This window comes from Pseudophryne corroboree, chromosome 6 (genome assembly GCF_028390025.1).
Source record: "Pseudophryne corroboree isolate aPseCor3 chromosome 6, aPseCor3.hap2, whole genome shotgun sequence".
NCBI lineage: Eukaryota > Metazoa > Chordata > Amphibia > Anura > Myobatrachidae > Pseudophryne > Pseudophryne corroboree.
Window position 1 is genome coordinate 515838505 of NC_086449.1, and position 25393 is coordinate 515863897.

At 41.6% G+C, this 25393-nt stretch overlaps 1 protein-coding gene across 1 annotated transcript in view; it reads right to left on the reverse strand.

The window, feature by feature from the left end:
- Positions 1 to 25058, reverse strand: part of LGR5 (leucine rich repeat containing G protein-coupled receptor 5) — a 314155-nt gene extending 289097 nt beyond the window's left edge. Inside the window, exon 1 of the mRNA XM_063927462.1 lies at positions 24682 to 25058. Coding sequence (XP_063783532.1) covers positions 24682 to 24887 — 206 coding nt within the window. The 5' untranslated portion in view covers positions 24888 to 25058. The remainder of the gene's footprint in view (positions 1 to 24681) is intronic.
- Positions 25059 to 25393: the final 335 nt, after the last annotated feature.

The window sequence follows — 25393 nt, forward strand, 5'->3', positions numbered from 1 at the left end:
AACCCGATTTAACCACATCAGTAACTGTTCCCGGCCCCATCCCTGGCAGCCGGGTTTTTGCACATGTGCATATTGTATGAATTGTTTTTTCCATCAAATTCTTTTGATGTGATGGTTAGTTACCATCACATCAAAAGTTTTGATGTTGGAAGCCCAGCCATCATTTGATGGTTGGTTTCCGATGTCCATCACTAGACTAGAGGAGAGTTTTATTGTGCATGCGAGGGCATTTCACAGAGTGTGTGCAGCCCAAAGAAAATCCTGCAATTGTGAATGGGAGCGAATACTCTCCATTTGTCTTTGCCATTTGTATATCTAACGATTTTGATTTTTTAGTTTTGATCTAAAGCTGCATTTGCGTTGGAGTGTTTCAATTGATGTGAATGTTAGTTGCATTAAGGTCACAATAACATATCATACATTTATTTAGACTGGTATTCAATTATTCACGATCACTGATTAGCCCCAATTAGCCCCGATAAGCCTGCGTGAGCCGCAGCTTATCAGGCAGGCAAAGCAAAATCTCTGAAAACACACTTTTTTTTGGGGGGGGGGGGGGGGGTGACCTAATTTGATAGCCAGAAAATAAAATATCAAAGAAACATCAGGATTTTTCGCTCCTGAGGTTTCTTTGCAGGTAATTGGATACCGACCATAGATATAACCAAAGGTTATTTCACAATAAAATGCATTTTGTATAATTTAAACTAAGGGGACATTTACTAAGCAATGATAAGAGCGGAGAATTGAGCCAGTGGAGAAGTTGCCGCATCAACCAATCAGCAGCTCTGTTTCATTTTATAGTATGCAAATTATAGATGTTACTTCAGTGCTGATTGGTTGCCATGGGCAACTTCTCCACTGGCTCACTTCTCCGCTCTTATCACTGCTTAGTAAGTGTCCCCCTAAATGTTTTAAAGCATTAATAATAAGCTCCTAAATGTAGTGCACATCTCAGTATGATTCTTGAGTCAGTATCATATATATGTGCCTACACTAAATAGGGTACCATCTCTGCCACCTAAAGACATGCAAAGTCCAAACCTTCCACTAAATAGGGAAAGCTCTCCTTATTTTGCCAAAATCCTATTTTAATATGTTGTCTATAGTGCAATAAAAGTGCGTATTAGATTGAGAAACAGCTGTTCCTTGTTTTTCCATCAGAAGATGCTAACGTTCGTGTCCTCTGCAGATGGCACTATTTTGCACAGATCTGTGTACTGGTTGCATTTATGCTTTGAGCACTTGTGCAGAGATCAACACATAAAAAAAAAAAAGGAATTTGAAGCCCACAATTTTGTAGCACTGTAAATTAGCCTTATTGGGGCTGATTCAGATGTGGACGGAGTTGCTGCTTTCCTCATAAAGTACTGATTACCCGTATTACTTTGTGCATGTGTAAGACTAGTGGCAGCTCCAGAGGTGGTGCTGCAGCGCAGTTCAAATTTCAAATAGGGGAGCCACACCAACTGCCACCAACTGCCATCGCAAAATCATTTGCAGTTGGTGTGGCTCCTCTATTTTATATTTGGACAGCACTGCAGCCCCACCTCTGGAGCCGCCACTGTGCAAGACCCATTCTACACATGTGTGAACTGGTCCTGCAATGTGAGAAGCAGTCAGGATCAGACTGTCAGTGATTGACAGTCTGATGCCATGTGGGGGTGGGGCAGGGTCAATGAAAGTCTCTGTTTGTGAAAACAGAGGAGTGTCACCGCTGTTTAGGGGGAGGGAATAGGCCAGGATATCTGTCACTGGCATCTGCGATGGGCGTCATGAGTTGCCCCATGGGTCCCTCAAGCCATGCTATGGTGTTGCAGTGATCTGGTACCTGCATCCTACGATGCTGCTAAGATCGCTACTGCAGTAGGAGGCTTCTACGCCTCCTGCTGCACTTACAATACATACAGAGCTATTGCTGCTGCCAAGGAAGCAGCAGTGATAGCTCCTCCGTCCACATCTGAACTATCTCCATTATCATTCTTATATACTGATTTATCTGTAGTTAATAGATCAAGAAAGTCATATAGGGCTGTTTGATGATCTCTTTACCATATTTTCATAAACCCTCTTTTACTACCTATTGCAGAGCCATACAATCACAAAGGTAGTAAGCAAGTAATGCTCTCATAATAATGTATCAGACATTCAGGCCACCTTGTGAGAGCTAACCCCCTGGGCAGGAGGAACATGTTGACCTATTCATACAGGGTATATCACAGTGTAACCTCTGCAGTGTAGCCAACATGGCTACCTCACCTGGTACGTCCATGAATGGGGTAAAAAATACATGGACCTGACTGTTATGCTTGGGACTTTACTCCTAGCGTTAGGTTTCTACAAAATCCCCCCATTTTGGGTCATCTCTTCTAGGTGTGACCTATTCCAACAATGGTAATCCTATGTAGTGCGCCTGACACGACTGCCTCGTCTGGTACCTTTCATGAGTAGAATGGATACACCCTGCAGTATGACTACCCTCTAGATTTACCCTTTTTATTTCTGTGTATTTTTTTTTTACTTGCTGCAACACCAAATACTTTGTAGCATGTGCTATGTTTTTGTTTTTTTATGTCTGTAAAGCACTTTGAGTCCTATAGAAATATTTATTATTATTATTATTATTATTATGTTTCTAAGGCCATTAAACATGCACCATGCTACTTTTTTATGACACATGCAATAATACCTAGGATCATCTGTTAACAAAGAAACATTATGAGTGTGACTATTAGGAAGGGATTCCAGTTGCAGATAACAAGACAATAAAAAATAAGACCCTCCCAAAGCTTTCTACAGCTACAAGCTTCCAGTGTCATTTCTACAGATGGAATACATATGTATTCCCGCCGGACGGGATGCCGGCTGTCAGTATCCCGACAGTGGCATCCCGCCCACCAGAATGTGTACGAGTACCCTTGCGGGCTTGCTGTGCTCACCATGCTGTGGGCACGGTAACTCTCTGCACTCACCACAGGATCTATTCCCACTGTATGGGTGTCGTGGACACCCACGAGTGGGAATAGCCCTGTGAGCCGGGATTCCGGCTGTCGTCATTGTTGGCTGTTGGGATTCCGGCTGTCGTTATTGTTTGGCTGTCGGGATTCTGGCGTCGGTATCCTGACCTCCGGGATCCTGACAGTCAGCAAATTGATCGCCTTCCCTGCAGATGACCTACTACTATCATCGCTCACCTTCCAATATGTTTATAAACTATGAAGTAAGTGGGCCTCATGTAAAATGTGGACTGTGGGTCATTAAGGTTCCGGTATGAATGGTCGACCATGTTATGGTCGACAGTCATTAGGTCGACCACTATTGGTCGACATTGACATGGTCGACATGGACACATGGTCGACACATGAAAATGGTCGACACATGAAAGGTCGACATATGAAAAGGTCGACATGAGTTTTTTAAAACTTTTTTTGGTGTCGTTTTTTGCGTAAAGTGACTGGGAACCCCAATTAGTGCACAGCGTCCCCTCGCATGGCTCGCTTCGCTCGCCATGCTTCGGGCATGGTGCCTTCGCTCCGCTACAGCTTCGCTCGGCACACTTTACCGTTCCAATCGTAGTCCATGTGGATCGTAAAGTATGGAAAAGTTCCCCAAAAGAAAAAAAAGTTAAAAAAATCATGTCGACCTTTTCATGTGTCGACCATTTTCATGTGTCGACCATGTGTCCATGTCGACCATGTCAATGTCGACCAATAGTGGTCGACCTAATGACTGTCGACCATAACATGGTCGACCATGTGAACGGATACCGGTCATTAATATTAGACTGGTCGCTGGTCAGATCTACAAAAGATAATTGTTTTTGTGTTCTATATAATAATTGTACTGAGAGTATAAACATTACAAACAGACCAAGATTTCACTGAACAGTTTGTTTAGATGTTCGGCTTTAAGATGAAATTGGAAGAAATTGGAGCAACTTCGGTTTGTCAATAGAACTGAAGTGCATCTATTCATTCATTAAATTATCATTCACTTAAATTCACATATTTTCATCAGCTTTTAAAATGCTATTACTAGAGAATATCTGAACATGTGTTGTTTCACCTTAGATATGTAGTTCTAAACAATTATATTTTGCAAGCTACAGTATCACCACATTCACTGTATATGTCGGAACGCAATATGCTGCACTATATAAGAAACTGCTCATAAATAAAATATATCACTGTCAGTTTGGTCTCTCTGTCACATTTATAAACAGAAAACAGAATAAACAGTACTAAAGCACAAAATCCAAAAATACATAGGAAAATACAAAATAGTGAACAGTTTAGCGCTCAGTCCTGTTTCAATAATAATTTCATCTAATATGACCTTTAAGTAAGTATAGTCCTCAAATTGAAGAAAAGCTCTCTCCAGTTCTGTTTCCTTTTGGAAAATTCGATGGATCCCTCCTTAAGAGAAAATACCTCCAAAAAAGCCAAGAAACAGAATATAGTGTAGTATGTCATGTACTCAAAAATTCACCAATGTGGGACACATGAATCTGATGAAATGTGAAGAACAGAAGGATAGCGTAGCAGACTCACACTATATTGGTGTGGATATCTCCCATAAAGATATCTTTATCACCAACATCCCACATGCCACAAGTAGGAACAGATAATCACCTCCACAAGAAAATTATCCCATACAGGGACGTACCGTACTCACATAACACAAGGTAATTTCAAACACATAGCGTTTTCTATAATCCTCTCTTGATATATCCTTATTTGGATGGCATTGACTAAGTCGCTCAAACCAAGGTATATCATAAAGGCAGAGGAAAAACTCACTTTAGAAAGTTTTTGATAAAATTTATGAACATTTATTTTAAAAAAGACTACAGCAGTGTAAAACATATTAACATAACTGAAAGAGGCAACAGATATCGATTAGGACATAAGATGATGCGGGGGTATACCTGAAGAGCAATACATGGCTGTTTGGATGCCTCTCAGGAACTCACACGACACTGCTGCCAAATCAGTCAAAAGTTATCTTGAACCTTTTAGGTTAAAGAACTCACTGACTGAGGTTACCTTTATCACCCTGCATACAAGTGTTACTTCCGGTCGCGGACTCCACGGGGCCAGTGTTTCCGGTAGTTGATGTCTGGTGCTTACTTCCGCCAACTAGCTAGCCAGCCAGCCAGCCGCAAACGGAAGTCTTAAAACGAGTTATATTAAAAAGGTATATCACAACTCGTTACAACTATTATTAGGTTAATGGTGGTTAAATCCCTTAAAACACCTTATAGATAGTATGGAAATAACTAAAAACAACCCATCAGAATAGTATTGGTGGAAAGTCATTTCCGTCCTATTTCTTCCGCCAACCAGTTGCCAACCAATCCTTCCGGTGTTGGTAAAAAATATATATCTAAGGGAACTAGATACAAATATAAATGAGCACATTACAGCCAACCATATAAATATAATATGACGTGAGGTGAAGGCAGACTATTATAAATATAAAGAAACTGTTCGGAACGTCACTTCCGCACATTTTTAAGACATTGGGGGAGATTCAAATGTTTGAAAAGTCAGTTGGAAGTCTGTTTTTTCCTATCTAATAGGAAAAAACAGACACCCAACTTCAAACATTTGAATCTCCCCCATTGTATGCCAGTCGTCTCATTTTATGCATTGTATATAAACAGAAAACTTTATTGCAAATGATCAGTAACACATATTGACCCCCTAAAGGATCTTGATTGCTAAGGTGATAAAGATGCAAAATATAACAACAAGAACATCCCTAAAATACATTTCAATCATTTTAAAATAAATTATGAAAACCATTTCAATTCAAAATCATGATACAAACCCTGTGGTGTAAGTGTATCCAAATCATAGATCCATTTCATCTCTTTTTTTGTCCAGAGCAGAATCTTTATTATCAATTTCCCAAAAATTTGTAATATGTTTTACAGAACAATTGTGTGTATTTTTAAAATGCAGCGAAAAGGGGTGATTTTCATTCCCTTTTTTGATATTGCGTGTGTGTTCTGAGGTCTAGTGGTCTTAGCCACATATATTTTATCACACAAACATCTAATAGCTTATATACAGAATTTACAGTTACATGTGATAAAAGGTTTGATCTGATATGTAGTCCCATTATGGACGAAATTTGATGTTTTTTTTATCACAATTTGTACAAGCCTAACACATATTACAATCCAAACATTTATGAAAACTTTTTTGGCGTGTATTAACCCCTGGAATTTTATTGACAAATGCACTAGATACTATTCTGTCCTTAATGGTTTGTGCTTTTTTGTATACAAAGTGTGGTCTTTCTGGAAATATATTGGACAAAATAGGATCTTTAAGCAATATATGCCAGTTCATATGGACAATGGACTCAATGGATCTATGTTGACTATTATACCTAGTATTAAAGGACAGAACAGAGTGTTTTTTATCCTCAGTCTCCTTATTCCTATATTGCAATGATTGATCTTTATCTATAGTTGATACTTCCTGAATGGAATGATCAAGCTTAACTGAGTTATATCCTTTATCAATAAATTTGGTTTTCATACTCTTTGCTTCTTTCTTGAATTGTTCTATAATCAAACAATTCCTTCGTAGTCTGATAAATTGTCCTTTTAGAACGTTTTCAAGCCAACGTGGTAAATGGTTACTAATTGATTCTATGAACGTATTTGAATCCGTTGGCTTGAAATAAGTTGAAGTTTCTATCTTTCCCTCCCGTATAGCTATATTCAAGTCCAAAAAATGTACTCTCATTACTGATAGTGAAAGTCAATTTGATGTTTAGGGCATTTTCATTAAGATACCCACAAAATTCTTCCAAGGATGTGAGGTCTCCTTTCCACAGGAAAAGCACATCATCTATGTATCTCCACCAATGGGCCAGGTTTGCCACCCAGTTATGTCCATGCCAGACAGATGTCTCCTCCCATCTGGTCATTACAATATTAGCATAACTGGTGGCAAACCTGGTCCCCATTGCTGTGCCGATCTCCTGATTGTAGAAAATGGCATCAAAATTGAAATAATTATTATATAAGATTAATTCAATTCCTTCTACAATCATATTTTGCAGTTCTTTGTCAATAGAACTTCCTTCCAAAGAAGTTTTAATAGCTTTTATGCCTTCTGCATGGCTAATAATTGTATAGAGGGATGTAACATCTCCTGTAACTAAATAAAAACCATCCACTTTGTCTATTTCGCCTAATTTGTTTAAAATATCCTTAGTGTCTTTTAAGTGGGATTTACTTCTAACAACTAACGGCTGCAAATAATGATCTCTAAACAAAGAGAGATTAGAGGTGATAAAATTCATGCACGCTATTATGGGGCGACCTGGAGGATTCGTTTCACTCTGGTGTATTTTTGGTAATAGATATATTACAGGGAATGAAAATTAATTATTAATCAAAAACTGTTCAGTCTAAGGATCTATAGTACCCATATCTCGATATTTCTTAACACAAGACATAAGAAGGGATAATACTTTATTTGAAGGGTCACTTCTAAGTTTTTTATAAGTGTCTCCATCTCTAAGTTGGGGTTGTACTTCTTCTACATACTGAGTTTTATTTAATATAACAACTCCATTGTCCCTTATCTGCAGGCTTGATGATAATTTGAGAGTTGTTCAGTAAATTATCCAAAGCCTCTCTTTCTCCTCGACTCAAATTATGTCTGTAGGACGGTAGATTATCCTTCAAATTTCTAATCTCATCTGTGATGATCTTATTAAAGGTCTCAACAAAACATCCCTTCACAAAGCTCGGATTAAAAAAGTGGAGGGTTTCTTAAAAGGTTTACTAGCTGTGTCTAGACCTTCCCCATAATTTTCTCCATTTTTCTGAGCAATTTTTTTTTTTAAAGACAACTTTCTGATGAACTTCTCTACATCTGTGCATCTATAAAAAGGTCGAAAAAGTTTATCTGACTACTAGGGGCATATTTTAACCCTTTTTCCAATGCTGTTCTCTCATCAGTAGTGAGAGTGTGATCACTGAGGTTAAATATTCTCGTGGAAGTTCTGTTATTGGTGTCTATATTTTGGTCGACCTTCTTGTTCTTTAATTTTTTTAAATTATCTTTATCGTACACTTCCTCTCTTTCCTCTCTTGAACCTTTTTGAGGCTCTTCCTTTCTTTTTCATTTTTTGCTGTATTAAATATAAGTTTATCTACCGATTTTGTCTGAGTGGAGTCCTCCATTCTAAAAAATCCTCATTCTCCTTATTGTAAAGGGTACTGAACCTATTATTATGAACTGGGATCTCTCTCTGCCATCGTTCATCATTTATCTTGTTTGGATATCTTACTTCTCCTATTTGCTTAATGGGTTTTCTATATGAATTTTTCAATGGTTTATATGGAATCTGAAAACCATGACCTTGATTTAATTGGCCATAATTAGTATGCTCATATTATTATTATCCTCCTTTATTTATATGGCGCCACAAAGGTTCCGCAGCGCCCAATTACAGAGTACATATGCACATAATGAAAACAGGAAAACAGTGACTTACAGTTGAAGACAATATAGGACAAGTACACAGTAACTAAGCATAACTACAGCAGTAGACAACATAGAGATAAGTTTCAAGGTGGCCAAAAAACTGCAGGATTTGGGCAGTTGAGGATTATTAAAGTAAGAAAAGGATAAGCACATGAGGTAAGAGGGCCCTAATCGTGAGAGCTTACATTCTAAAGTGGAGGGGCAGACAGACAGGGGTGACACAGATGGGGTAGACCAAGTATGAGACAGAGAGCTAGGATGAGATTTGGCTAGGTTTGGTAAAGAAGTGGGTCTTAAGAGCCCGTTTGAAGTCATATTTTGCCCTATTTCTACATCTGGGATTTGATTTGAACGGACGTTTTATAGACTTATGCCCTCTATTGAATTTGATATCCCTCTCTCTAATGTTAGAAAAATTTCTAGCGTGATAATACGTATCACGAGTAAACTTATCAGAGACATTCCCTGGGTTTGGTTATTCAGGACCGAATGTACCTGACACCTGGGACTGCTTGAAGGGCCTTCCTTTGAGAGGGATATTAGAGGAGTCTTCCTTCTCTTTTTTTACAACTAAATCTCTACATTTCTTTTGTTTTTTATTAACAAGTTCTCTCTCATTTGTCTTTATTTTTGATATTATTTGTTTTTCCATACTGTTGAAATCTTCTAAAATCACTAAAAGGAAAAATGAGTGGTTCTAACAATTTAATCTGTTCATCTAATACCACTGCTTCATTCCTCCTGGATTATTAACTCCATGAGGGAAAGAGAACAAGTATGTAGGAAATTATCCCACTTCATTCTGAATGGCTCCGAGGCATTGGTGAATGATGCTTGTTTCTGAATCTGTAGTCCTTTTGATATTAAATCAGAAGCTATGTACCTTTCTAAGGTCACAGTCTCCCACCATATTCGATTTTCTTTAAGGAAGATCCCCTCCAACCATAACATGACATGATCTAAAGTTTCATCGTCAAGATTGGAAAGCACCTGCTTATCTTTAGAAAATACATTGTCAATTAGAGTATTACGATTGACTCTGTGTTAAAACATGATTGCAGCCTAGAACTCGTTAGGTGAAGAAATGCAAACAGAAGATAGAATAAACAGTCCCAAGGCACAACCAAGACATATGTAGCCCTATACACAAACAGGATCACCAAATCCAAAAATACATATGAAAATACAAAATAGTGTACAGTTTAGCGCTCAGTCCTGTTTCAATAATAATTTCATATAATATGACCTTTAAGTAGGTATAGTCCTCAAACTGAAGAAAAAGCTCTCTCCCGTTCTGTTTCCTTTTGGAAAATTCGATGGATCCCTCCTTAAGAGAAAATACCTCCAAGAAACCCAAGAAACAGAATATAGTATAGTATGTCATGTACTCAAAAATTCACCAATGTGGGACACATGAATCTGATGAAATTTGAAGACCAGAAGAATAGCGTACACAAGGTAATTTCAAACACATAGCGTTTTCTATAATCCTCTCTTGATATATCCTTATTTGGATGGCATTGACTAAGTCTCTCAAACCAAGGTATATCATAAAGGCAGAGGATAAACTCGCTTTAGAAAGTTTTTGATAAAATTTATGAACATTTATTTTAAAAAAAGACTACAGCAGTGTAAAACATATTAACATAACTGAAAAGAGGCAACAGATATCGATTTAGGACATAAGATGATGCTGAGGTATAACTGAAAAGCACATTTATACTCTTATTACAAATGAGCGCCTGAAATTTTTCGGGTTTTGTGTTTTGGTTTTGGGTTCGGTTCCGCGGCCGTGTTTTGGGTTCGACCGCGTTTTGGCAAAACCTCACCGAATTTTTTTTGTCGGATTCGGGTGTGTTTTGGATTCGGGTGTTTTTTTCAAAAAACCCTAAAAAACAGCTTAAATCATAGAATTTGGGGGTCATTTTGATCCCATATTATTATTAACCTCAAAAACCATAATTTCCACTCATTTTCAGTCTATTCTGAATACCTCACACCTCACAATATTATTTTTAGCCCGAAAATTTGCACCGAGGTCACTGGATGACTAAGCTAAGCGACCCTAGTGGCCGACACAAACACCTGGCCCATCTAGGAGTGGCACTGCAGTGTCACGCAGGATGTCCCTTCCAAAAAACCCTCCCCAAACAGCACATGACGCAAAGAAAAAAAGAGGCGCAATGAGGTAGCTGTGTGAGTAAGATTAGCGACCCTAGTTGCCGACACAAACACCGGGCCCATCTAGGAGTGGCACTGCAGTGTCACGCAGGATGGCCCTTCCAAAAAACCCTCCCCAAACAGCACATGACGCAAAGAAAAAAAGAGGCGCAATGAGGTAGCTGTGTGAGTAAGATTAGCGACCCTAGTGGCCGACACAAACACCGGGCCCATTTAGGAGTGGCACTGCAGTGTCACGCAGGATGTCCCTTCCAAAAAACGCTCCCCAAACAGCACATGACGCAAAGAAAAAAAGAGGCGCAATGAGGTAGCTGTGTGAGTAAGATTAGCGACCCTAGTGGCCGACACAAACACCGGGCCCATCTAGGAGTGGCACTGTAGTGTCAAGCAGGATGGCCCTTCCAAAAAACACTCCCCAAACAGCACATGACGCAAAGAAAAAAAGAGGCGCAATGAGGTAGCTGACTGTGTGAGTAAGATAAGCGACCCTAGTGGCCGACACAAACACCGGGCCCATTTAGGAGTGGCACTGCAGTGTCACGCAGGATGTCCCTTCCAAAAAACCCTCCCCAAACAGCACATGACGCAAAGAAAAAAAGAGGCGCAATGAGGTAGCTGTGTGAGTAAGATTAGCGACCCTAGTGGCCGACACAAACACCGGGCCCATCTAGGAGTGGCACTGCAGTGTCACGCAGGATGGCCCTTCCAAAAAACCCTCCCCAAACAGCACATGACGCAAAGAAAAAAAGAGGCGCAATGAGGTAGCTGTGTGAGTAAGATTAGCGACCCTAGTGGCCGACACAAACACCGGGCCCATTTAGGAGTGGCACTGCAGTGTCACGCAGGATGTCCCTTCCAAAAAACCCTCCCCAAACAGCACATGACGCAAAGAAAAAAAGAGGCGCAATGAGGTAGCTGTGTGAGTAAGATTAGCGACCCTAGTGGCCGACACAAACACCGGGCCCATCTAGGAGTGGCACTGCAGTGTCACGCAGGATGGCCCTTCCAAAAAACACTCCCCAAACAGCACATGACGCAAAGAAAAAAAGAGGCGCAATGAGGTAGCTGACTGTGTGAGTAAGATAAGCGACCCTAGTGGCCGACACAAACACCGGGCCCATCTAGGAGTGGCACTGCAGTGTCACGCAGGATGGCCCTTCCAAAAAACACTCCCCAAACAGCACATGACGCAAAGAAAAAAAGAGGCGCAATGAGGTAGCTGTGTGAGTAAGATTAGCGACCCTAGTGGCCGACACAAACACCGGGCCCATCTAGGAGTGGCACTGCAGTGTCACGCAGGATGGCCCTTCCAAAAAACACTCCCCAAACAGCACATGACGCAAAGAAAAAAAGAGGCGCAATGAGGTAGCTGACTGTGTGAGTAAGATAAGCGACCCTAGTGGCCGACACAAACACCGGGCCCATTTAGGAGTGGCACTGCAGTGTCACGCAGGATGTCCCTTCCAAAAAACCCTCCCCAAACAGCACATGACGCAAAGAAAAAAAGAGGCGCAATGAGGTAGCTGTGTGAGTAAGATTAGCGACCCTAGTGGCCGACACAAACACCGGGCCCATCTAGGAGTGGCACTGCAGTGTCACGCAGGATGGCCCTTCCAAAAAACACTCCCCAAACAGCACATGACGCAAAGAAAAAAAGAGGCGCAATGAGGTAGCTGACTGTGTGAGTAAGATAAGCGACCCTAGTGGCCGACACAAACACCGGGCCCATTTAGGAGTGGCACTGCAGTGTCACGCAGGATGTCCCTTCCAAAAAACCCTCCCCAAACAGCACATGACGCAAAGAAAAAAAGAGGCGCAATGAGGTAGCTGTGTGAGTAAGATTAGCGACCCTAGTGGCCGACACAAACACCGGGCCCATCTAGGAGTGGCACTGCAGTGTCACGCAGGATGGCCCTTCCAAAAACCCCTCCCCAAACAGCACATGACGCAAAGAAAAAAAGAGGCGCAATGAGGTAGCTGTGTGAGTAAGATTAGCGACCCTAGTGGCCGACACAAACACCGGGCCCATCTAGGAGTGGCACTGCAGTGTCACGCAGGATGGCCCTTCCAAAAAAACACTCCCCAAACAGCACATGACGCAAAGAAAAAAAGAGGCGCAATGAGGTAGCTGACTGTGTGAGTAAGATAAGCGACCCTAGTGGCCGACACAAACACCGGGCCCATTTAGGAGTGGCACTGCAGTGTCACGCAGGATGTCCCTTCCAAAAAACCCTCCCCAAACAGCACATGACGCAAAGAAAAATAAAAGAAAAAAGAGGTGCAAGATGGAATTGTCCTTGGGCCCTCCCACCCACCCTTATGTTGTATAAACAAAACAGGACATGCACACTTTAACCAACCCATCATTTCAGTGACAGGGTCTGCCACACGACTGTGACTGATATGACGGGTTGGTTTGGACCCCCCCCCAAAAAAGAAGCAATTAATCTCTCCTTGCACAAACTGGCTCTACAGAGGCAAGATGTCCACCTCATCATCATCCTCCGATATATCACCGTGTACATCCCCCTCCTCACAGATTATCAATTCGTCCCCACTGGAATCCACCATCTCAGCTCCCTGTGTACTTTGTGGAGGCAATTGCTGCTGGTCAATGTCTCCGCGGAGGAATTGATTATAATTCATTTTAATGAACATCATCTTCTCCACATTTTCTGGATGTAACCTCGTACGCCGATTGCTGACAAGGTGAGCGGCGGCACTAAACACTCTTTCGGAGTACACACTTGTGGGAGGGCAACTTAGGTAGAATAAAGCCAGTTTGTGCAAGGGCCTCCAAATTGCCTCTTTTTCCTGCCAGTATAAGTACGGACTGTGTGACGTGCCTACTTGGATGCGGTCACTCATATAATCCTCCACCATTCTTTCAATGTTGAGAGAATCATATGCAGTGACAGTAGACGACATGTCCGTAATCGTTGTCAGGTCCTTCAGTCCGGACCAGATGTCAGCATCAGCAGTCGCTCCAGACTGCCCTGCATCACCGCCAGTGGGTGGGCTCGGAATTCTGAGCCTTTTCCTCGCACCCCCAGTTGCGGGAGAATGTGAAGGAGGAGATGTTGACAGGTCGCGTTCCGCTTGACTTGACAATTTTCTCACCAGCAGGCCTTTCAACCCCAGCAGACTTGTGTCTGCCGGAAAGAGAGATCCAAGGTAGGTTTTAAATCTAGGATCGAGCACGGTGGCCAAAATGTAGTGCTCTGATTTCAACAGATTGACCACCCGTGAATCCTTGTTAAGCGAATTAAGGGCTCCATCCACAAGTCCCACATGCCTAGCGGAATCGCTCCGTGTTAGCTCCTCCTTCAATGTCTCCAGCTTCTTCTGCAAAAGCCTGATGAGGGGAATGACCTGACTCAGGCTGGCAGTGTCTGAACTGACTTCACGTGTGGCAAGTTCAAAGGGCATCAGAACCTTGCACAACGTTGAAATCATTCTCCACTGCACTTGAGACAGGTGCATTCCACCTCCTATATCGTGCTCAATTGTATAGGCTTGAATGGCCTTTTGCTGCTCCTCCAACCTCTGAAGCATATAGAGGGTTGAATTCCACCTCGTTACCACTTCTTGCTTCAGATGATGGCAGGGCAGGTTCAGTAGTTTTTGGTGGTGCTCCAGTCTTCTGTACGTGGTGCCTGTACGCCGAAAGTGTCCCGCAATTTTTCTGGCCACCGACAGCATCTCTTGCACGCCCCTGTCGTTTTTTACAAAGCGTAGCCTGCCTAGGAAAGAGTTGGCGTTTGCGAGATGCTGCTACTGGTGCCGCCGCTGCTGTTCTTGCGGCGGGAGTCCATACATCTACCCAGTGGGCTGTCACAGTCATATAGTCCTGACCCTGCCCTGCTCCACTTGTCCACATGTCCGTGGTTAAGTGGACATTGGGTACAACTGCATTTTTTAGGACACTGGTGAGTCTTTTTCTGACGTCCGTGTACATTCTCGGTATCGCCTGCCTACAGAAGTGGAACCTAGATGGTATTTGGTAACGGGGGCACACTGCCTCAATAAATTGTCTAGTTCCCTGTGAACTAACGGCGGATACCGGACGCACGTCTAACACCAACATAGTTGTCAAGGACTCAGTTATCCGCTTTGCAACAGGATGACTGCTGTGATATTTCATCTTCCTCGCAAAGGACTGTTGGACAGTCAATTGCTTACTGGAAGTAGTACAAGTGGGCTTACGACTTCCCCACTGGGATGACCATCGACTCCCAGCAGCAACAACAGCAGCGCCAGCAGCAGTAGGCGTTACACGCAAGGATGCATCGGAGGAATCCCAGGCAGGAGAGGACTCGTCAGAATTGCCAGTGACATGGCCTGCAGGACTATTGGCATTCCTGGGGAAGGAGGAAATTGACACTGAGGGAGTTGGTGGGGTGGTTTGCGTGAGCTTGGTTACAAGAGGAAGGGATTTACTGGTCAGTGGACTGCTTCCGCTGTCGGCCCAAGTTTTTGAACTTGTCACTGACTTATTATGAATGCGCTGCAGGTGACGTATAAGGGAGGATGTTCCGAGGTGGTTAACGTCCTTACCCCTACTTATTACAGCTTGACAAAGGGAACACACGGCTTGACACCTGTTGTCCGCATTTCTGGTGAAATACTTCCACACCGAAGAGCTGATTTTTTTGGTATTTTCACCAGGCATGTCAACGGCCCTATTCCTCCCACGGACAACAGGTGTCTCCCCGGGTGCCTGACTTAAACAAACCACCTCACCATCAGAATCCTCCTGGTCAATTTCCTCCCCAGCGCCAGCAACACCCATATCCTCCTCATCCTGGTGTACTTCAACACTGACATCTTCAATCTGACTATCAGGAATTGGACTGCGGGTGCTCCTTCCAGCACTTGCAGGGGGCGTGCAAATGGTGGAAGGCGCATGCTCTTCACGTCCAGTGTTGGGAAGGTCAGGCATCGCAACCGACACAATTGGACTCTCCTTGTGGATTTGGGATTTCGAAGAACGCACAGTTCTTTGCGGTGCTACTGCTTTTGCCAGCTTGAGTCTTTTCATTTTTCTAGCGAGAGGCTGAGTGCCTCCATCCTCATGTGAAGCTGAACCACTAGCCATGAACATAGGCCAGGGCCTCAGCCGTTCCTTGCCACTCCGTGTGGTAAATGGCATATTGGCAAGTTTACGCTTCTCCTCCGACAATTTTATTTTAGGTTTTGGAGTCCTTTTTTTACTGATATTTGGTGTTTTGGATTTGACATGCTCTGTACTATGACATTGGGCATCGGCCTTGGCAGACGACGTTGCTGGCATTTCATCGTCTCGGCCATGACTAGTGGCAGCAGCTTCAGCACGAGGTGGAAGTGGATCTTGATCTTTCCCTAATTTTGGAACCTCAACATTTTTGTTCTCCATATTTTAATAGGCACAACTAAAAGGCACCTCAGGTAAACAATGGAGATGGATGGATACTAGTATACAATTATGGACGGACTGCCCAGTGCCGACACAGAGGTAGCTACAGCCGTGGACTACCGTACTGTACTGTGTCTGCTGCTAATATAGACTGGTTGATAAAGAGATGTAGTAGTAGTAGTATGTATGTATAAAGAAGAAAGAAAAAAAAAACACGGGTAGGTGGTATACAATTATGGACGGACTGCCCAGTGCCGACACAGAGGTAGCTACAGCCGTGGACTACCGTACTGTACTGTGTCTGCTGCTAATATAGACTGGTTGATAAAGAGATGTAGTAGTAGTAGTATGTATGTATAAAGAAGAAAAAAAAACCACGGGTAGGTGGTATACAATTATGGACGGACTGCCCAGTGCCGACACAGAGGTAGCTACAGCCATGGACTACCGTACTGTACTGTGTCTGCTGCTAATATAGACTGGTTGATAAAGAGATGTAGTAGTAGTAGTATGTATGTATAAAGAAGAAAGAAAAAAAAACCACGGGTAGGTGGTATACAATTATGGACGGACTGCCCAGTGCCGACACAGAGGTAGCTACAGCCGTGAACTACCGTACTGTGTCTGCTGCGACTGGATGATAAATAATGATATAAAAAATATATATATATCACTACTGCAGCCGGACAGGTATATATTATATAATGACGGACCTGCTGGACACTGTCTGTCAGCAGAATGAGTTTTTTATAGAATAAAAAAAAAAACACCACACAAGTGAAGTCACACGACGAGTGTTTAACTTTTTCAGGCAATCACAATATAGTATACTATACTACTAACTATACTGGTGGTCAGTGTGGTCAGGTCACTGGTCAGTCACACTGGCAGTGGCACTCCTGCAGCAAAAGTGTGCACTGTTTAATTTTAATAATAATATGTACTCCTGGCTCCTGCTATAACCTATAACTGGCACTGCAGTGCTCCCCAGTCTCCCCCACACTTATAAGATGTGTGAGCTGAGCACAGTCAGATACGAGTGTTTAACTTTTTCAGGCAATCACAATATAGTATACTATACTACTAACTATACTGGTGGTCAGTGTGGTCAGGTCACTGGTCAGTCACACGGGCAGTGGCACTCCTGCAGCAAAAGTGTGCACTGTTTAATTTTAATAATAATATGTACTCCTGGCTCCTGCTATAACCTATAACTGGCACTGCAGTGCTCCCCAGTCTCCCCCACAATTATAAGATGTGTGAGCTGAGCACAGTCAGATATATACATAGATGATGCAGCACACTGGGCTGAGCAGTGCACACAGATATGGTATGTGACTGAGTCACTGTGTATCGTTTTTTTCAGGCAGAGAACGGATATATTAAATAAAACTGCACTGTCTGGTGGTCACTGTGGTCAGTCACTAGTAAACTCTGCACTCTCTACACAGTTCTACAGTACTCCTAATCTCCAGTAAATCAGGTCAATCTCTCTCTCTCTCTCTCTTCTAATCTAAATGGAGAGGACGCCAGCCACGTCCTCTCCCTATCAATCTCAATGCACGTGTGAAAATGGCGGCGACGCGCGGCTCCTTATATAGAATCCGAGTCTCGCGATAGAATCCGAGCCTCGCGAGAATCCGACAGCGTCATGATGACGTTCGGGCGCGCTCGGGTTAACCGAGCAAGGCGGGAAGATCCGAGTCGCTCGGACCCGTGAAAAAAAACATGAAGTTCGTGCGGGTTCGGATTCAGAGAAACCGAACCCGCTCATCTCTAATTACAATGCCATCAATAATATACAAAACACAAAAACATCTATCTTTTCTAAATCTGACTAGCATCCCATCTTATATTATTGATCCACAGTCCACATTATGCACGTGGCCGAAATGCATCACAGTTGCAGAGAATAACAGTTTGCTACTACTACATGAACAGGTTTCCAACCAAATATCTGCATAAGTGGCTAAAAAAACAACAACTTGGGGGCTAATTCAGGTTGGAACGCAGTGTGTGATCCAACCGCAAAAATTAGAAAAAAAGATGCGGGCACATGCGCAGCGCCCGTCCTGCAAATGCGCAGCTCTCGTCCTGCACATGTTCCCGCATTTTCTGCAGGGGGCCTAGAAACATGGCGTTGGGCCTCCTGCGGGCGCAGGTAAGCTGCACAGGCAGAAGGCATCCTTAATTTTTGCTAACAAGCACAAATTGCAATGCGATTGCAATTTCTATTTGTGAACGGGGGAGGGGGCGGTGGTCAGCATTCTGGGCAGCCTTGCGGCCCCCAGCATGCGAACAGAAGGATTGCAAATTCTGATAATAAGCAGAATTTGCAATGCTTACTGAATTAGGCCCTATGGGGCAAATGTATTAACCTGGAGAAGGCATACGGAAGTGATAAACCAGTGATAAGTGCAAGGTGATAAACGCACCAGCCAGTCAGCTCCTAACTGTCAATTTTCATACTGGAGCTGATTAGTGGTGCGTTTATCACCTTGCACTTATCACTGGTTTATCACTTCCTTATGCCTTCTCCAGGTTAATACGTCTGCCCCCATGGGCCTTATTCAGGTTTGTTAGCAAACCTAAAAAGCAAGCAACTTGGCAAAACCATGTTGCACTGCAGGTGGGGCGAATGTAACATGTGCAGAGAGATTTAGATATGGGTGGGGTGTGTTCAACCTGAAATTTAAATTGCAGTGTAGACATTAAGCAGCCAGTATTTACCCTGCACAGAAACAATATAACAATATAACCCACCCATATCTAAATATCTCTGCATGTTACATCTGCCCCACCTGCAGTGCAAAATGGATTTGCCCAATGGCTAACTGTTTCGGTTTGCTAACAAACCTGAATAACCACCAATATGTCTATTTAGTACAGAAATTCAGCAGCAGCCTATATCACCTCATGAACAATACACGCTGCTTATTTCACACATCTTTATACTATTACTTGAATTCTCAGGAACATGTGGAGAGAGAGCTGAATATGCTCTACTATTGTATTACACACTGCATAAAAACATTTTAATTTACAGCAATAAACTGTCATTCATTAACAGTGAACTACCTCTCCAGTATGATGATTAACTGCACACACCACTCCGTACTCTTAAAAGAGCACATGAAAATACTACAAAGAAAATGCTTATGCAACTGAACTTACTATTACACTAATACTAGGAGAAAGAAAAAATAAATAAAGCAACAATGCTTTCACCATAGTAAGGAGGAACATGACATTTATGTGCTGCTGTAAGGCAGAAAGCGCAGATAAAAGGTGTGTGTTTAGCACAATAGCTACCACACTGAGACTTCCCATTTGACACTGTTTGAAGTGATATCACATAACACTAATGTTGGATCTTATTGTTCCAACTATGTTCTAACCCTTTATGGCTTCTTCCAGTATGAGAAGCTAAAGTGGAATTTTTCATTACTGAACTTGAGTTCAGTTAAAGTAAGTAAATGAATCCACTGACATTGTAGTAGGAAGGCATTCATGAGCTACAAGAATGTTTCCAATTAAAACATTCTCACTGACACAAATGCAATAAATAAGTGTATTAAGCATTAAATGTGTAAACATTCTTTTTAATCCATGCAAAGGGTAAAAAGGAAATAAAGATATATTCTATGCATTGCATATTGTATATGTGGCCTGTTCAATACTAAAGACTGACAGGGTGATGATTTCATGTGTCCAAAATGTAACACCTATATGTGAAGAAATCTGCTAAATAATACTCACAGATACCTAACAGTACTCCATAAACTTGTCAGACATTAGACAACATCCCCAAATAAAATAGAAGGATGTTGTAATTGAAAGGAAAGATGATTTATTTGCATTAAGGAGTAACACTCTCAAAACATGTTATGGTTCTTTCAAAGCTAAAAATATAACTTTATTTTTATTTTTTTATTTTAATGGCCTTTTGTTATTTTGTTTGAACGTCACACCACAATTACAACTATTTCTGCTGTTGCATTCCACGTCTACAAGCTAGCTTCTCTCTTTTTGGGCTTGCTGCTAAATTCTAAGAAGCACAGCTAAATTTCATGGGTTTTTGTTATGGAAAAATCTGCAGTGGTATGAGCTCCCTCCATATTCTTATAGATGCCAGTGAAATACACTTGTTTCTCAATTAAATTTAAGTGAGTATACCATCAGATTACATTAGCATTGAAAAATGTTATGATATGCAGAGGTAAGCAATGTGTGGCCCTCCGGATCCTATGGAAGTACACATTCCAGCAATCCTTACTGTAGGTTTTCTGTTAGATCCTGCTAAAGGCATGCTGGAAAGTGTTGTTCCACAGCACCTTAACTGGCACAGGTTCCATACCCCTGGTATTGGTAGGATGAGTTAAACTGAACCATGCATTAAAATCCCAGTCAGCTTCTTGTCTTCTTTGGCAAATCACATCATCCCAAAATGCTGCAGGCACTAAAAATTAATTTGTACATGCTATAGGATTATACCTAGAGGATTACACATCAGAAGGACACATTAGCAATAAATACATTCTATTGTCCTACATGGACAAAATAACATAGGGAGCATTGGGTTTTTGAAAAGTGTTACAGCAGAATGATCACATTTAGACAATGATCCTATTGTCGTACAGGATAAAATAGTGACGTTGAAATTCTAAGGAGACACCTGAGCGGTCTTAGGAGCTTTGATCTATATACAAGTTACCAGACAAAGGTATCATATTTACACAAACCACTGTTGTTTTTCTGCTAACAAATGAAAACCCACCTCATCTGTGGCAAAAGAAGCTGAGCAGAAATGAAATAAAACAACATCAACAGCAAGTCAGTGCATCTGGAGCTTTCAAAGTTATTCACACAGAAACAGAACCCCAGGATTAGAGCATCAAAACAAACACATAACATTTAAATAGTATGTTGTAAGCGACCACACAGGCTTAAAGGCAGAGAAAGAGCTCTTCTTTACAGCGACAGCTTGTTTTTCCCATAATAGAATTGTACAAAAATAAAACCACACAAAATCACTGGAGGAGCATGAAATAATACAGACAGCAAAAATTGTGGTAAAAATGTAATGAACAGCATGTGTAGCCCCGAATTGCAGTTTACTGTCTGTCTCACAAACCCATAAGTGTTATTGCTCTGTAACTGGCAATCATCTTTTATCATGACATATGTAACCAGACCAAGTAATATACAAATATATCCCCTGGACTGCAATGCTTTCTTGTACATACAGCACATTACACAAAATGAGTTTTACAATAGAAATCCAACCTACAAGACCGCTTGTTACAAATTATTTAATTGTTTCTAGTAAAAATTAGCCTCTCAGTAAATGGTATGACCTGTCCTTTGATATAAGTAATGCATTTATGTGAGAGGGAAGACGGATTGAAGTTAGGGTACCAAAATATATTTCATTTAATCAAATAACTGTAAAATAAAAATAATAATGAATACATAAGCTCTAAGTAACATTGACAAAAATAACCATGATAAATGTAGAAATAGCAAACAAAATGTTGAATTTTAATAAATAGCAGTAGTGTTTATGGGAGACTAGTGAAACAGCTCTGATGGTATTCTGTTATCCTGAGTAGCTGGATTTGCAGGATTAGGTGACTCCTAGCAGAGCGCTGATATGTGCAAACTGATAGCTGCATCCATGACCATCTTATTCCACATAGTGTGTGTGCGTGTGCCATTTCTAAATGCTGTAAATTTATGTCTACTTGTTCTTCTAGAAAATACACTGTCTCTAAAGAGTTACATTTTATATATAAATACGTATATTTTAAAAATGTATAAAAACGAACGTAAGAAATCCCATGCCTCACCACCACATGGTTTAGTGAAACATAGAGAGCAGCATATACTATGTAAAATGTTTTTATTAGCATCTAACTACAAACAAGGTAAATAATGAATTCAGATGCATAACATTCTTGAAGGATAGCAAGTGTGAGAGAACAGAGGCCAAGCATATACTTTATGTTAGTCTTTAATTACTTCATATTGTTTCACCACTTATTTTGTTATTGCACCGCTACACCTTACAACTTTGGTAAAGAAGTGGTGATATCCTACTTTGGAACAAGCAAAAGGAATAGAGGTACAATGCTAAACATCTAAAAGTAACTCATACAAATGTGCACATTATGCACCAAGCTTAAGGCAGAAGGGTATCTGGCATCTTAATGTAATGAGTGACTATTGTATGGTGACCATCTAAATTCCCTTTTCTGGCAAACAATTTGCCTTAATGATTTATCTTAAAGCTTCACTTTTGGTCTAAACCTTGAGGTAAAATGCAATTACATACAGAATAAAATATATATTTATTACTGTATATTAACATCAATGTGAGTAGAGAGCTTCAAGGGGATGAAGCAATACAATCCAAAAATATGTAAATATTTAATATTTAATAAACTACTTCATTTATGCATTGTCTATGAATGGAAAAATTATCGCTTCATTTTGCCATCTAATTTGATTTTTTAAGTAAGCAAGTACTACCATATCCATATAGACTATCCTGCAGAAAAACACCTGCCGTCTAGAAAGTCTCAGCGTGTACGAAACAGTAAGATTTAACAAGCAAACTTCACCTCTTAATACTACATTAACACAGGCTTTCCTTTATTTTTATGCTTTGTTTTCCTACTCCAGTTAAAGATTACTTGCACACTTCAAAGACATGTCTCATAAACCAAAGGTAGAGATTAACTTTTTTTTTTTTTTTTTTTGCAACTGTAATCAACATTTTCCTTTGCCTCACTTTTAATAGCCCTGACAAGGAGAGACTGTGTTGTAGCTCATCATGTAACTTCACACTGGATCAACATTACTAAAGCAAATACTGTCACAACCACCCCCCCAGGAATGTAACCCTTTATGTTATGGAAATGTTGTTAACTTGCTGGAAATAGAACATAAGGCAGGTGATGATAAAAATATTTTATTGGTCTCACAAAAAGATTGAGTTGGAATGATTTTGTTAGGAATTACACATTCATGGTCTGTCATTACTATCATGTACTATCTGTTTCTGCATGTCAGACCCCTGTTTGCATGGAAACAACTCATTTCTGACTGGGTATAAACACCATTAATTTAAATTTACTATCTTCACAGGATGAAAAGATCTCTAAATCACTTTATGACCAGTGTGTAACTTTTAACAGATGAGCTGTGAGATAGCAGAGCAAATATACCATACAGATAACACTATTAAAGAATAAGACTTCTATTGTCAGAAATCTCTCTAGGATCTAAATAACTTCTTTACTCAACACACATGATAAGTGACATACCTAAAGTATACCTGGTCAATCACTGCCAAATGGTCATAAGTTGGCAGGACTACAGCAGGGAACTCAATTTGATGTATAAAGTCTGCCAGCAAATCACATAAGGCATGGGTAAGACACTGTGATAAATTATTAGTATTCTTGGAAAATTAATTTTTGATAAATGTCTTGCTGCATTATTTTGTGACACCGTTTTTTTTATTCACACATGGGCTGCTACTGAACTTGACCCTAGCTCAGTAACTTACCTAGTCACTACTGTTTCATGTGACTATCTGATTTATTTGGCAGATCCGCACATCCATCCACATAACACCAGGTTTCTTCTGTTCTCCCTGACTGATCACTGATTTACATTGGGTGCACTGATCCCTGATTTACAACAAGGCTGCTCCCTGATGTTACTCCCAGTGATTTCTGGCTTCATCAGATTCTCCTCCCGGTTCTGTTCTATGATCCCTGACTTATACTAGGGCAGCTGGTGTGCACAAAATGTCCCCTCTTGATTTACAATTATGCCTTTGGTGTCAAAGCCAAATATTGTTTAATGTCCATCACTTGGGCAGCTTTCTGTTGGGACTCTGGCATTGAGAAATGTAACACAACACAATGTATACTACAGTATACTTATCTATAGGACATTTGCATGCACACCTTTATACTTGCAGTCATCTGATTAGTTCTGCAGCAAGGTATGGTGTCATTATAAAATGTAATAGACATGGATACAGTTAGTAGAGCAGAACTATACATGTGTGTGCACTTTATGGGTGCCTAATAGCAGAACAAATGTGTAATACTTGCTATACTGTCTCTATAAGGCTTATACTGTTAATGCAAGCTCTGATTTTTAAGAAGATATTAAAGCCCTTTTACAGCAGTGATGTACAGTACTGTATACTGACTGGGGCGCCTGTGGCAAGGTAACTCCGGCCACTGGTCCCACCTGAATCAGGGAAGCTCTATGAGGCCTGCTCTATACTGGCACCATCCATATAATAACTCGTTCTCAGCGACCTACTGGCACTGCATGCCATGCTTACTATACAGTAATCCCATCAAAAGAATCAAGAACTATTTGTAATGTAGCAGCAACACTGCAGTGCACCTCTAGTTAGACATCGTGAGACTTATAATGACAATGTTGCGATATATATATATATATATATATATATATATACACACACACACACACACACACACACACACACACACACACACACACACACACACACACACATATCTTTAGTGATGTTGGACTTACAGGTAAGACGTGAAGATGCTGAGATTGGCAGGCACCGCATTGAGTCCCCGGTCAGAACAGTCCACTCTCATCATCATAGCGTCCTGCTCACAGAGGCAGGGACCCGGGCAGGTCCGGTGCTGCTGCTTGCCCGGTTTGGCGGCGCTAGCAAACTGCAGGGTGCAGAAGAGCGAGCACATGAGCAGGCTGCTTCGGGAGATAGCCATGGTGTGGGTGTGATGCTAGGTCCCGCGGGATGTAGTGGTCTAGCAGGACGGGGTAGCATACATCGCCCCTCCCCAGGGGTCTGAGCTGTAGAACGGCGCTAGTGGTGCTGCAGTGCCAGGGAGCGCGGTGTGTCAGCCGCAGTCGCCTCTCCTCTCACTGTGCTGCAGCCCGGAGCATCTCACGCTGCTTTATCCCAGGGCTGGAAGTCTGAACAGCGCGCACTGTGACGTCATCGCAGCCCCAGGGCCACTCACAGGACTGAGGGTGAGCCAGGGTCTGATAGCAGGTCTCCGCTGCCGCACTGCCTGTAGCACAGGTACTAGGCACCGCATGCTGGCACTTGTAGTAGTACCACAGTACAAGCTGTTTCTTAGGCAACCGTACATACAGCACAGGTCTGTGTATGGCATGAACTACAAATCATTGAATCAGTACCTGAAAGTCCTCTCTCAGCAGCTACGCTGGCTTCTAACTAGAGAAAAGTGCCATAAAGTGGTGTTTGTCC